Source organism: Opisthocomus hoazin, chromosome 11 (assembly GCF_030867145.1).
Source record: "Opisthocomus hoazin isolate bOpiHoa1 chromosome 11, bOpiHoa1.hap1, whole genome shotgun sequence".
Classification (NCBI taxonomy): Eukaryota; Metazoa; Chordata; class Aves; order Opisthocomiformes; family Opisthocomidae; genus Opisthocomus; species Opisthocomus hoazin.
In genome coordinates, this window is record NC_134424.1 from 17,967,122 (window position 1) to 17,981,493 (window position 14,372).

At 38.1% G+C, this 14,372-nt stretch overlaps 1 protein-coding gene across 2 annotated transcripts in view; it reads right to left on the minus strand.

Moving 5' to 3' along the window:
• The window catches only part of STIMATE (STIM activating enhancer), a 44,457-nt gene that overhangs the window by 11,482 nt on the left and 18,603 nt on the right, over positions 1-14,372 (minus strand). For both annotated transcript variants that reach the window (XM_075432549.1, XM_075432550.1), the window contains exons 2-7: positions 13,899-13,947; positions 12,086-12,181; positions 8,503-8,624; positions 2,252-2,364; positions 1,228-1,305; positions 379-528 (exon numbers count right to left, since the gene is read on the minus strand). In XM_075432549.1, coding sequence (XP_075288664.1) covers positions 379-528; positions 1,228-1,305; positions 2,252-2,364; positions 8,503-8,624; positions 12,086-12,181; positions 13,899-13,947 — 608 coding nt within the window. The remainder of the gene's footprint in view (positions 1-378; positions 529-1,227; positions 1,306-2,251; positions 2,365-8,502; positions 8,625-12,085; positions 12,182-13,898; positions 13,948-14,372) is intronic.

Here is a 14,372-nt window from a genome sequence, read left to right on the forward strand (position 1 = left end):
GTAAATGCTTCTCCAAAACCATGCCAGTTGCCTCCACCAGTTTCCTCTCACTCCAAGCTATTAAACGCTTTGAATTAGAATTGTCTGTTAGCTTTGTATTCCATGGGGGTTTTTTAATAAACATCTGTAACAGTGTTCACCTGTGATATTTAAATATATTACTATGTCTTCCTGCCCATCTGGAAGGAAATTAACTACAGTGAATGGTGCAACAATGACAATTTCTGAACTGTTTTTCACCTGCAAATGCTAGGAACTACTGTGAGAGGTACATGCAAAGAAAATCAAAACTAAGTTGACAGTGTTACAATGAAATCAATGGCATGAGGGATGAACTGGATTGATCTTGCATTAATTGCAATAATTAACTCTACATACTTCTGACTCTGACTCTTCATGTGATGCTGCTCTCCTGTATCGGACTTTACTCCCATTTCTTGAATCTTGTCCTGCTTCCTTTTCTTCAAGTTTAGCTTTTGTCTTCCCTTTCTTCATAAGAAAATTATCTACTACCCAGAACATCAATGCCTGTTAAAGAGAAGGGGGAAATGACAGCTCAGTTTTCAGCGATGTTCATTCGGTCAGTATTTGGACAGAACTAGGAAAACTTTACAATAATGACAACTGACTACAACACAGCTACTTTATCCCTTTGCAGAAGAGAAGAAAATAACAGAACTAGCTGCTATTCAGAGTGATCATATATTAACTTGTCATGTAGAAATGGTTTAGGCAGACATCTCAGTGCATACAGGCTTTTGGTTCTCGAAAGATAAAATCCATGCTTGAACAGATTAATAATAAAAGAAAAAAAATCACCAGCGGTTACTGCATGCAAGGACACCCACCATCTGTCTCTAGTCCCTAAATCCCAGGTTAGTGGAAGAGTATACTTTGGGAAGGACGATGGCACACTTGCCCTTCTCCTCTGCTCCATCACAGCCCAGCCACCATTAGCTGTGTTACACTCCACCTACTGAAGTCATCAGCCCAAAGAGGTCTATGAGACATCTCTGGACTTCCCCTGAGCCTAGTTACTTAGCTCAATATGGATTTCAGTTTTGTAAAATCTACATATCCAGGTGTTTTATCCATTCTTTAACACCCTACCTTTTCAAAAGTTAACTTATGCACCAAGGTACACTGCTTTATGGACTAACATTAATTAACACATGACAGAATGATATCCAAGTAAACATCTCTCAGAAGCATCCAAGTTGTACTAACATTAACAAAGAAGGGAACTATCAGCATGACGATAGCCAGCTCCAGCTGGGGGTTCTCTATAGGATTCAATAAAGCTACCTGCGAAAAGAAAAGGATTAAGTTCAGATCATGGCAACATGTGCGCGTAACTGGATTAGTAAATGCAATTGTTCATGTACGCTAGTACATTGAACACTACAGAAATAATTCATATGAACCAAAAAAGGACAGCTTTATAGAAATGGAAAGCACTTCGGACAGCTTATAAAGTACAACAGATAAGTGGGGCTGGCGAGAAACTCATCTCTGTCCTTTTTGTTTACAGAAGTCTCAATAGCTGTGTTAGAATCATTGTGAACATTTAGAGCTGTGTGCTCCCCAGGAACATGTTTTGAGTTCCATCTTCAGGAAATTTAAACAGAGCAGAGTTTTACAAAATACAGACTATGGGGAAGACAGAGCTCTCAATGCAGACCAGAGCATAACATCGGGACCAACTGGCTCTAATGGGCTATAACACCATGCACCATCACTTGAAATATTAACTGCACAGACACTATCAAAATAAATATTTATCTAGTCATCAGCAATGGCTTCATGAATCCATTGTAAATTACTAAAATTCTACAGTTTAGATCTATCAACAAGGTCAGGCAAAGAAAATTCTTTAAAATATGACAAGAAGCAATACACAGTAGCTGTAAGTAAGGTAAGTAGCTGTAAGCAAAAAAGAATCAAGAAAAAGAGCCACCATTTAGGAGCTTCCAGAGCACTCAGACAAGGAGACAGAATAAAATGTTATATATTGCAGTATGTAAAACCTATCAAAAATATGATAGGATATTCCTGGTAACGGATGCCAGAAAGTCTAATTAGCAGTATTCTAAACAAACTAAAAGAACATACCACTGCCACAGAGTCAAACGGCATTGACTGTAGACAGTTATGACGCTCAAGCCAAACCAATAAACACTGTTAGAAGTCTATCGCTTTACAGCTTCCACCTGAAATCCATTTGTCTCTAAAATGCTGTAAAAACACAAACCTCTTTCCACTGAGGTATAAGAAGCACTATAATGATGATGGTTTTCTCAAATGTCATAATCATTATGTACAGAGCACACTGGCCCACCCAAGCACTGCATTGCACTGGGTCACCTGCAAGAAAGAAGAAAGGTTCAATAACTGCATAGGGTTGATTTTACTTCACAGTAAACATTTCAGAAAAGCAGTATTAGAAGAGGCAGGGCAGCTATATCCTCTTCAAGTGCCTTCTCCAATTTCCTCGGTGCTGCTCCTTCCCCTCCCTCAGCCTCACCCCAACTTTCAAACAGGATCAGTTAGAAACTGAACATGACAGGACTTCATCTGATGCAGCCGAACCTGGCTATACGCTCACTGATTTACGTAACCTGATGAAAGCAAGACCAATACAGTTGCATTACATTAGTTTCTCAAATTGTTATTTTTGACCCTCCACCATGTAGTATTAAATTTTTTATGGGGAAAACTTAAGGGAAACATAGCTGGGGAAAAACATCTGTCCCTTCAGTCTAAGTAGATATGTGATGATTTCTGCCATTCTCCCTAGGCTATCTTAAACATATGTTTTCCCCTCTACAAAGTTAGTTACTGTAACTAACCAATGATAACTGAAGCAACAGGTGCAAGAGCTGCTATGAAAAATTTAATTGAACAAAAAATTAAGATCACATTTTAGTTTCAATCTGAAAGAGTTCGAAATTCTGCCGCACCCCACTGTGGCAGTGAAAACGCAAGTGCATTGTTAATCTGCCAGGACAGAATGAAGATCACAAGTATTTGAACATGAAAACTTATGCAGACTATTACACTCCATGAAAGCAAGGAAAGGAAGAAAAAAAAAAAAAAGAGAGGACTGGTATGCGTAACAAGCTTTACAGGTGAGCTTAAAGCAACACTTCACTGGAAACCAAAAGGAAGCTTTGGAAGGGGGCTGTTAGCTCTTTGGTCCTCCCGATAGTCTTCTGCAACATCTTCAAAGGCAGCTTAAAACTTTCCGCCTGGGGATGAATAATGGGCAATAGAAGTTCAGATGCCTTTATGTATTTGTAATGCATAATGGATAGTTGCTACTTCCTTTTCTGGAACATTTCTGAAAGGCTTTCAGTATTAATATTTGGTAATAGTCTTGAGACTTACTGTTTGCTGCTTAAATGCTACAAAGTGATGCTGATAAATCAGACTGCAGTCCAAAACAAAGAAAACTTCCGAAACAAGTTTTACAGTAAGATCGGGTGATCAACACTCCATAGTCCAAAAGGAAAATGGTTAAAATGCTCAAGTTTTACAATTATATATTGCAGTTCATAGCTGCTTTGTAAGAAAAAAAAAAAGTTTGAAAACTCAAAAGGGGAAACATCAATAATTCAAAGTTGAGCAACCGTGACTCTTCTGAAGATACAACACATGAATTAAATTTGAGAATTAAATTTTAGCAACTAATTTCTATACTCCACATTTTTATTAGCATTCTCTAATTTCCTTCATTAAGTAGCAAATATGAAAAAAAAAATCTAGCTTTAGCTACAGACTTACCATTTCAACTTTATCAGTTTATTCTAAGCTCTTTTCCAATCTGTATTTAATTCCTAAAAGCAATGACAGCTATAGCAATTCTTCATCTATTCCAACTCTGTCATATGAGATTTTGTATGTCCAAAAATTGTGAAACTCTGTATTAAGAGTGTTGTGCACTACCACCAATGAACATTTTGTTCCATGATGTTCTTTGGGGAGGGGTGCTGGTGGTTTTTTTTTTTTTGGTACATGACTAGAATTAGAAGTTGTGTATATTCAATTCTACTTGAAGATTTTTGTGTGCCTACTGCATCTATGGTATTATCTCTCAGCTCTAATTACAAGTGGGGAGAACAGGGATGCTGTCTACTTCCAGTTTACCAAGTCTTCTGACAGTCTCCCCATAGCATCCCTGTGGAAAAGTTGGGGAGATATAGACTGGACAGGTGGATGGACAATTCTGACAAAGGGAAAAAAAGCTTTCACAATGAGAGTGGTTAAGCACTGGAGTAGGTTGTTCAGAGGGGTTCTTAAATCTCAAGCCATGGATAAACTAAAACCCGGTCTGGACCATACCTTGAACAACCCACTTGAGCTTTGAAGTTAACCCTGCTTTGAGTAAGGGGTTGGATTATCTGACCTCTGGGGATCCTTTCCTACTAAATTTCTTCTACGATTTCATAAACTATGCAATTCAAGGGAAACAGCAGAAGTTAACAACGCCACCACATCCAGGTGGTGTTCCCAAGAATATTTGGGACATTCATATGTTCAAAGATTCAGTACATAAACTCAAATTAGAACTTTAATGTTGAAGTCATAAAGCTTTAATTTAATTTCTAAAGTCTCTGACAGTCTCTCTTGAATTCTGATTTTATACCTGTCACGTACAAATTACATATCTAGAATAAACTAGCAGATCAGTAGAAATCTTGTTACTGCAAGAACAGTGCATTAAGACTGAAACTGAAAAATTCTGAATCCTCAGCAGTGACAACTGCAGCAGCACTTTTCAAAAATGCTGGGCCATGAAAACTAGTCTGTACTAGTCTGTACTACTTTCATCAGCTGCTTTGTAGAAGCATGTTCACAGACAGCTCTTGAACAAAATACCTGCGATTCCTCTATGCTGTAACTTCTCTCTATTCTTCAAATCCTCAGAAATTTTCTTAAGACAATGTCCCCTTACAGAACTACTCCGAAATAAATTTTAAAAAGTTTTAAAGTAAGTGCTATCTACCCTATATGGCTAGAAGTAAGTTGTTCTGCAAGCTGTAAACAAAGAGCTAGAGGGAAAAGACGCATGAAATACAACTTGTAAGCTTTGCCGTCTGAGAAGCAAAGACAAGCAAAGAGATCGCAGCACGATTTAGTTGCCAGTAGAGTTCATTGTCACAAAGAGGGATTTAGTCCCCTGTTTTCTACTTGCAGCAGCTAAAGTAGCCCAAGACAAGAAGGGAAGGAGAACACAGGGAACATTCTTGTCAGTACAGATCACGACTGCTTTTCTCCTCTTTACAAACTCAAATATATTAACTGATTCTTCACTTCTATTAAAGTCTAGCTGCTGATGTAATGAATCTGAAAATACAAAACTGGAAATATGAAGACCAATCTGATAAACTTAAAATTCTGACATAAAAAAAGCCCTTGAGGGAACGTCATGCCACTTTGTTCATCAGTCAGCGTGCAGTGCTGTTTTGCTGTACAAACAGCAACCATTTATGAATGCTGATATTTTGGTATCCATTCGTTCCTTGAGGCATTTATGCTTAAAAACTATCCTCCATATAAAGAGGTGGCTTTTAAAACCAGCAGGACACTGCTATTTTTGCGACAGCTTCAAGTAATGAATCACCAGGGATCAAGTAATAGAGCTAAGAAGGGAAATGAGCTCACAGTGAGAATTAACTTGAGACAAATGATTATTTAGGCTCTAGAAACACAAACAACATTGCTCAATCACAAGAACAGACTTGGTTGTGGGGCTCTTGTTTTCCCACACTTGCAAACAAACTGAAATCATGCTGATCTCCAAGCTGAGGACTTGACTTTACTACTAATAAATGCCAGAATAAAACAGATAAAATGCCAGAAGTCTCTGACACCTTTCAACGAGCAGACACCTCACCATCCATGTATGCCATACTTCACTTCAAAATACTAAGTCTAAACACACTTGTGACCCCACAGGACTGCATTTTTGTCACCTCGTCTACTCTACTTTATTATTTTAAAGAATCTTACAGAAAATAAGACAAAGCTTTTATTGGTGCCAAAGTGAAAAATTTTATTAAATAAAATGGTAATATGAGGGTTTTCACTTCAGAAACAACAGTAGTACTTAACAGAAGAGGGCAGCAAACAATCCAGTGTGACTTGTGCTTTTTAGACAGATTTCTTACATGGGGTCTAACCTTACTGCACAGCCATTACTAAGACCTTTCCATCTGCTATCTAGTCCTCTTTATACCAGAAGCCTCACCCACATGATTAATGGAAACACAATTTACAATATGCTTTTTAATAGTCCTTGCGATAGCTTGATTAAAAACCCAACACACTAAGGTCAGGATAGCACATTAATGAAGACACAGGAAAGAAAGTTAGTCACTAACAAAATGATCTGATATTGGAAAGAACAACTAAGTAAAGAGGAATTATATAATTTCATAGATCACTTATAGACACACACACACAGACAGCAGAAATACCTGATAAACAAGTTTTGGCATTTCAGACCTCCTAACTCAAAATGACAATAACGGATCAGTCGCAGACCACCTCCACAGCAGAACACAAGTAACAAGTTCAATTGTTGATTTTAAGAGCTTAGTTACTCCAGTCACAAATGCCTCATAACTAATTAAAATAAAAACAGGTTCATTTTGGAAGTCAATAAGAGATAGAGACAAAATTCATGAGAGGGAATATACTCCCCACATCTTCCCATCCACACAGATCACTTATTGTTAAGAGGACATTAAAATGAGACAGGCGAACAGATTACACAACAAAAACCAGAATGCTATTAGGAAGAAATAAAATCTAGTATTTGACGTGATTACAAGTACTTACCTATAATTGCAACAGATACAGCAACTTTTTTGCTCTGAGTGGAAAGCCGATTTCATATGGGCTGAAAGCTGTTCAAACATATTTAAATGGCTTTGAGCCAACCCAAAAATCAGAAACAGAGACTTTGGGCAATAGGTCTCAAAGCTCAGTCAGAAGGTGTAGCTCGGCAATGTCTCAGTTCTTTCCTTGCTCTTTTCCCTCCCCTGGGCATTGGTGCTTTCCTAATCCCTTAGAGACCCAAGCCTGGGGTCTGAGTTGGAGGAACTATTTATTTTTCTACATATGGTGAATTTTCTGATGGTTTAGCTCTCTGAATCAGTTCTCTGAAGACTCAGATGTGCGCCAGTCCAAGGAAAAGAGTAGAAATACTGGACTGTGGCACGTGGGGAAAAAAGCAGATAAACAGGGTTGTGGCACTGCTGATTTAAACAGCTTAAATGGTCATAAACTGTACCCTTAAAGATACACATTAAATCTACATAAATCTAACAAAAAATACCCTAATGGTATAAGCAGTTATTTCTCCTAAGACAGATACGTGTCATCATCTCCATTTTAAACCTCTGGCATTGAAGCAAATAGCAATTAATGCTATCTGATTTAATTGTAAACTTCCCCAGCTTTTAAAGTACTTCAACTTGGCAAGGCCTTTATTTATTTATTCTTCATTCTGTCAGCCACTTTGGATCATTAAAACCACAGAAACCTACAAACCAAAAAAACTACCAATGATAATTATGAAACTGCTATGAAAGCTTTTACTTTGCTAGGCAAATGTTATTCTAATCCCCCTCCCCCCCCCACCATAGGCGGTTTTTTGTTTTTCTTTCTGAAGAAGAGCCATAGCTCTCTTCTAAGGCAACCTCTCTCCCCATTCCTGTCTCGGGGAGCTTCAAATGTAATTTTTAGCATCTATAAAGAACTTCCATTCCCAACCAGCCAGACTAAGCAATCTGAAAATAACAGGCTGAACAGAATTAAATGTATGACAAGGAACTCCATTTGCAAATCCACAATTTCTGAAGACCAGTGGATCTCCGTGGCTAGTGTAATGGAAGATAAAACCCATAACTTCACGTGAAAGCGATTCCACAAGTCTACCCCTTAGCCTGTACAAAAGACATACGCATTTTTCATCAATGAGAAAAGCCCTACGTACAGGAGTTCGAGTGATCATTACTTAAATCATGTACTTAAGCACAGGTCATCTCACCATCCCCTTCACTGAAGGTACCTGGTTGTTTAAAGAGGGCTGGCAGAACTTCTAGCCTGTATCTTCAGACAACAGCATGTGGTTCACTGAAAGCTTTAACAGGAAATGACTTTCCAGCTACCATTTAAGTGTTTCAGAGTAAATTTATCATGCTGTTATTTTTTCCATGAGATTAGCCAATATTGTGATTTGTTCAATCACTCCTAAGAAAATAAATATTTATGCAGTTGTTCCAAACTCACTAAATGCTTACAGACTTGTTGAGCTTTCTAACATGGAAGATGCATACTGAGATACAGAACTTTAAAGAACCCTCATGGCAAGTAAAATATTAAAATGACCACTATAATCATTGTATAATGATTTTAAGATAAGTTAACCACTAGCTGAAACATTCTGAGATGCTATCCTGAAAATAATTTCAGTGCAAGAACAGAAACATTTACCATATTCACCAAAGCGAAGGGACTCCCACTGCTGCCATTCCACAATGCTGCTGACTGCACGTATGCCAATGTAGATTAACAACATTCCTAATGTGGCATCTAACAAGAAGTTGATAAGGTACCTGAAAGGAAAAACGTAAAAGAAAACAAGGAGCAAGGGTCCATTTTCTACAAGTTCAGTGTATTTTAACACCATGATTGACAAAAGATCTGTAAATATGTTGAGAAGCCAGAGAACTGAGAACAATCATTTATCTACTTCTGTAATTACACAGCCTAAATTTTAAATAGTTTTGGAAGAGTCTCCATATTTCGTTTCTGTCCTTAAAGTCAAGCTCCAACTTGTATTTTCATGAACTCTGTTGCATGCATGTGCATACTCTACATAAACTCCAATATTCATTTTGCTCCTTCATGTTAAAACCAGATTTCCTTTTTATCATCACTCGGTTCATTCTACACGGAAAACCTGTATTTGAATAAAACCAAAGGAACAAAAGGAATAAAAAGGGAAGTTACCTTAAAGACACCTCAAGGAATGTGAAGGTAAAAAACCAACCCAAAACACCTTCATTCCAAGGGGGAAAGACCACAACTAGACAGTTTTTCTAGCTCAAAGGAGTCCCCTCCTAGCCTCAACAAGGAGCAATGAGCAGTGGAATACCATGCCTAGAGAGTACAGTCACTATCTAGGCCAAATTTCAACTGACAGCGTTAGGAAGAGCAGATATTTGCTTTCTTGCACTTCAGTTCTTGTCCAATAACCATTTGAAACAATCAGGAACAAGCCTTCCCAGAAAAAAAACCCCAAACCATTCCTCAGCGGACTCACAACTGCTGCACTACTAATCGTACTGTTTCAAGAAGAGCTTCTTGGATCTAGCTTCAAGAAACTAGAGACTACTATGGGTTTCAAATTAATTCTTAGGATTGTTAAATTGTGCGGCTGAAATTCAGAGCATTTTGTAAGTCAGTTTGGTTTATTTACTATCACCGATTTCAGCTGAACAAAACAGCAGCTGAGAAAGAGCCAGCTGTAAGAGACATAGTAAATCTGTTACTGAGATTCTTATTTGGTAACTCCACATACTTAAGGTAAACTCTAGAGTCTACAGGAACTTCTCTGCAGGGATAAAAAGAGGAAATCGGAGACGTGTGGGCTTCTGCTGGCTGCAGAGACAAATCCACATGGACAAATAGTACCAGAAAGTGGAAAGCGAAGACAGAATATGTTGTCTGTCAAATCAGAGTTTTAAAGAACTTTGTATTAGACAAACATTAAAATCGAGGTTTCGTGCTTGGCTGAGGGAGCCCAGCAGTTCCCAGCTCACATGCCATGTCTGCAGGCCACCAGAGGCTGGTGTCAGCCTTCAGCAGCAGGCAGCCCCGGGAGTGGGGAGCAGGGATGGGCCAGCCCCTACTGCACCCCAAATCCCAGCTCACTGCGCAGCCCAGGCGTGCCCGACATTCCCAAGCACGTCAGGGTCACTATGTGGAGACAACACGCCCGTTCTGTGATGCGCTGCGTCAACCCTGCTCACGTGTAACCACTGCAAACAGCAAAACCAGCTGCTGCCACCATCAGATACGCACGTTTGGCTGAGAGCTCAGCGAGTAAAAGGCTGCGGGGTTCCTACAACCTTCCCGGCGTACTGTGCGCAGCCCGCCGAGTACCCTGCACTGCAGCAGAGTGCTGTTTGCTTCTTCGATTAAAAATTCTTTGAACAACAAGACATCTGTCGAGGTGTTTTAACAGCTGTTTTATCAGCTTTGATATTATCACACACCTGCCTGAATTACAGCACTACATTCCCAAACTAATAAACGGCAACTTTCCATTGCAGTTCTTTCCAAGCTTTGAACAATGTTTTCTAAAACTACATTTTCTGGTTTTGTTCTGAAAATAACCCACAATCTACAAAACAGGAAACAGAAAACTAGCCATGTTAGTATTTGCTGAGCAAAATTATTATTAAAGTCAGACAGAAACCTTGCCTTTACTCGCTAATTTTGACCCACTTGCACACTAAAGATATATTTTTCCCAAGAAAGGACAAGTGGCTTTGCTTGACACAACATGCTATTTTTTCTGCTAACAAGGAGGACCTGCACCTCTGTCTGAGAAATTATACATCTCCACATTGTAATTTTTGTTATCCAGAGAACAGTGAATAACAGTTCTCTACCTCACCGTCTTGTTTTGTGTCACGTTACACTTACATGAAAAGTGGTATTTGAAAAAAGTTATGTAGACCATACTAAAACATGTAGAAGAGAACGCACAGTTTAGCAAAGCTTCTATTTCGAAAACTCAGTACACAGCACAGTTATTTTTAATTTTAAAACATTGAAATAAACTATTGAACTGTAGCTTTAAACACTGACAATTTTAAACATGCTTTGAATATATACTTTAATGTCTAAAAATGGAATGAAAGCAATTTGTACATGCCAGTTTTTAAATCGATCAGGAAATTCTTAAATCAGTAAGCAAGGAATATCCTACAGTGGTGTCTGGTATTATTGAAACTGTTGTAATTATAACAAACTTTACAGTTAGCATGCTGAAATCAATGCATTTTCCCTACCAAAATGCTTTGTGGTGGGAAGAGAAAAGCAGTGTTTTATTTGCACATTTATAGCATGTAGGAACAGAAAAGAAACCGAGGAGGAATAAGGGAAATACAGCAGGCTTGTGAAGCAACACAAATATATTCCTTGAGCTGTGTAGCTCCTTTGCTTACCAAAGGACAACAGTGAGCAGACGCCACTGAAGGAACTGGATTGGTTTTAAAGGGCAAATTACTAGGCTTTTAAAAGTAATTTCACAGCTTCTGTTACCAGGAATATGTAAGCTTCTTTGAGCATGAACTCTATCAAGAACAAACCCAAACAATTACCATTTGCTTCAGGAGCTCCTGTAAAGAACCTGACGGGGTCTTAGTCATAAAATCTTCAGGTTTAATACACTACAGCGAAATGCTTACCTATTTAGTCACACTGCTCCAAGTGTGACATTGCAAAATTAATTTTTGTACTAACTGCCTGGATACCAAGCAAGATTTCCTGCTTTTAACAAAATGAAAATAATACTGCAGTGGCTAATGTAGGTTTTAGAAGAAAATACAAGCACGAATGATTTTTTTGTTAAATATTCCTGATGCAACCTGACTTAATATTAAAGCCTTGCTGCAGTGCAGAGTGCAGTTGGAAGGTCAGTGTACACAATTTTATATTCCTTTCCTTTGGTCCCTAGCACCTCCTTCAGTAAACAGCTTCATATTACAATGTGCATCCTGAGTCCTCATTCGTTAACTGGAGAGAGAGAAGTAGCAAGAGTTTACCCTCAGTCTAAAAGATCTATATGCAGCCCAGAAAAAGCTTTCCCAGGTCCTGCCAGCCATGAACTAAAAGAGCAGAACTCTAATCCTTGATTAACTAATCTTAAACCACAGTTTTTTGAAAGTGATTGATTTTTACCATGAAAATTGGTTTCTCAGGTCTATCTTACATTACTGTCCACATGCAACAAACAACTGCAGAACTTCCATGAAGACCAATGATTCTGAAATTAAACACTCACAGTGAACAGGGGTCTTCTTCTGTAAGGTCTGATAAATAGACATTTGCGAAGTGGATGAACAACATCCCTATGGCTTGCTTGGAAGTATCTAAAAACCTGCATAGAGTAAGAACAGTTTTTAAGATACATAAAACTTTACAACACAGTCCAACATGACAAATTTATTTTAATTAAAATTCCATCAAGTTCTGCCCCCTTTTTTCTTCAGTACTGCTAACAATAAACCACATCATACTAACTTGAAACCTTACCACTGTAGATTTGAAGTCTAGGGATATCCTCTTGGTATCATACGCATTATCCAAGAGCTAATCCTCACTAAACCTAGCTAAGTCTTTAATAACCGCCTGTAAACAAGAAGTATCCCAGCCTCGCTAGATATTCAGTCCTTTTATGTTCATGCATTTTTAGCAAGTTTATGGCAGAGACAAAAATAAAATCCTCATCATGTGCTTGTTGGTGAACAACAGCTGGCTAATGATTCCTTTATCTATACTATTCTGCTAAAAAGCCAACATATTTTTCACTTGAAAGCATGAAGAGGTCTCACTGAATTTTATCTGTAGTACAACAGCTTAGACCACACTGCAAAAGAATTACAACCTTGAAAGCATTATCTCCAAAGCAGATGACAGAGTTAGAGAGAAAGTAGCTTGCTACTTACAGGGAAAATATAAAAAACCCACTTAGGTATTGATTCAGTATTGACTCCTGCCCTTACCATACTTTTATCATCATCCTGTGCACAAAACCAAAACTTCCAGTGGATGTTACAGCAATGGTGTCACAAGTATTCTGTAGGCAAAACCATGTTCTTTATACAGACCAACACCCATTTTGCCTGACGTTTCCATGTCCAAAAAGATCCAAACACTCCAACAGATCCAAACAACGTTTTATGCCCGAATCCAACTCCCCTCACTGACAATTTGGTCTTAAACTTTATTCTCTTGCATTCATTGCACGACGTAGAAAGCAAGAGTGTTGGAGCTGAGGCAGGAAGCCAGCGAGTTACTTATCTAATCAGTACACCATACCTGAAATAACAATACTCAAGTCCCACAACAAGATTCTTTGCTTACAGATTAAGGGCTCTCATCACACTACTCAGAATTTCAGGCTGAGGCAGACTGTAGTACATGGAGATTTTGTACTTATTTTTTCAATAAAATAAAGGTCAGGATTAGTTATGAAAAGCAGCATTGTATGAGATGAATTTAAACCACTGAAGTCTTTAACAACTGGAACGACAGCATAACATTTACACCAGTCTCAAAGCTTGTACAGGTTACGTTGGCATGACTACAATCCAACAACTTCTAGAAAGTAATAAAAACAAATATACTTTTTATACTTTGTATCCTTTTATGGCTTATGTATTTATATCTTTTACCACACTGTTTTCTATCTTATCCATACTAGGATGGCTACAGAACATGGAATTCTGTTTAAGTCCAGCTGAGAGCTTCTTGTAAGCTTGTGTAAGTTTGCAGATCTTCAGATGCATTGTAGGGCTCCTGTAAGTTTCCACCTTCAGGAGGAAGCACAACTTGAAGCCTTACATCTAAATGCACATCTTTCTAGAGATTCCTAGAAGCGTTTAGTAAGGAAGAACTAGCAGGGAAACACACAGAAAATAACTTTTTGTTGACTCGTATATTTTGGTAACTTTTTTTTGTTCCTCACTGTCAGTCACCAATTTTTTGTCATCACTTTTTTTTAAAAAAAAATCATCACATACAAACAATCATTCCTTCAATTTCTAAAACACACAAGAAACAAAAATTTAAGAATCAAACATGCAGAAACATACCATATCCTCCAGGGACGTCTTTCGTGCTTTGGTTCTCTAAAGCGTTTTACTAAGAAGAAAAAAAAAATTTGAAGACAATCAGCAACTCCCAAAACAACAAAAATACAGAAAGGTGAAAGGAAATAATCTTGCAGAAACATTACATTGTTTGATAAATCAGAACTTACACAACTGCATTTCACTTTATCAATCTCTAAGGATACATTTTTAAAGAAACTGGCTCCCTCCGTCACCTTCAAGTTGCTACAGATCCATTGTCTGCCTGCCAATATACCTCACCTGAAAAAATAATTATTATCAACCACCAATTCATTGGCCTTAGCTTTTATGACCGCCCATACAGAAAATTTAATTTCTGATAGCAAAGCAGGTATCAGAAAAAGCCATTTCTTTTGCTCACTGGAGACCAAAAGTCAAATTGGAAAGTATTCTGGCAATATAGAGGCAATCTATAATACCAGAAATAAATCCAGT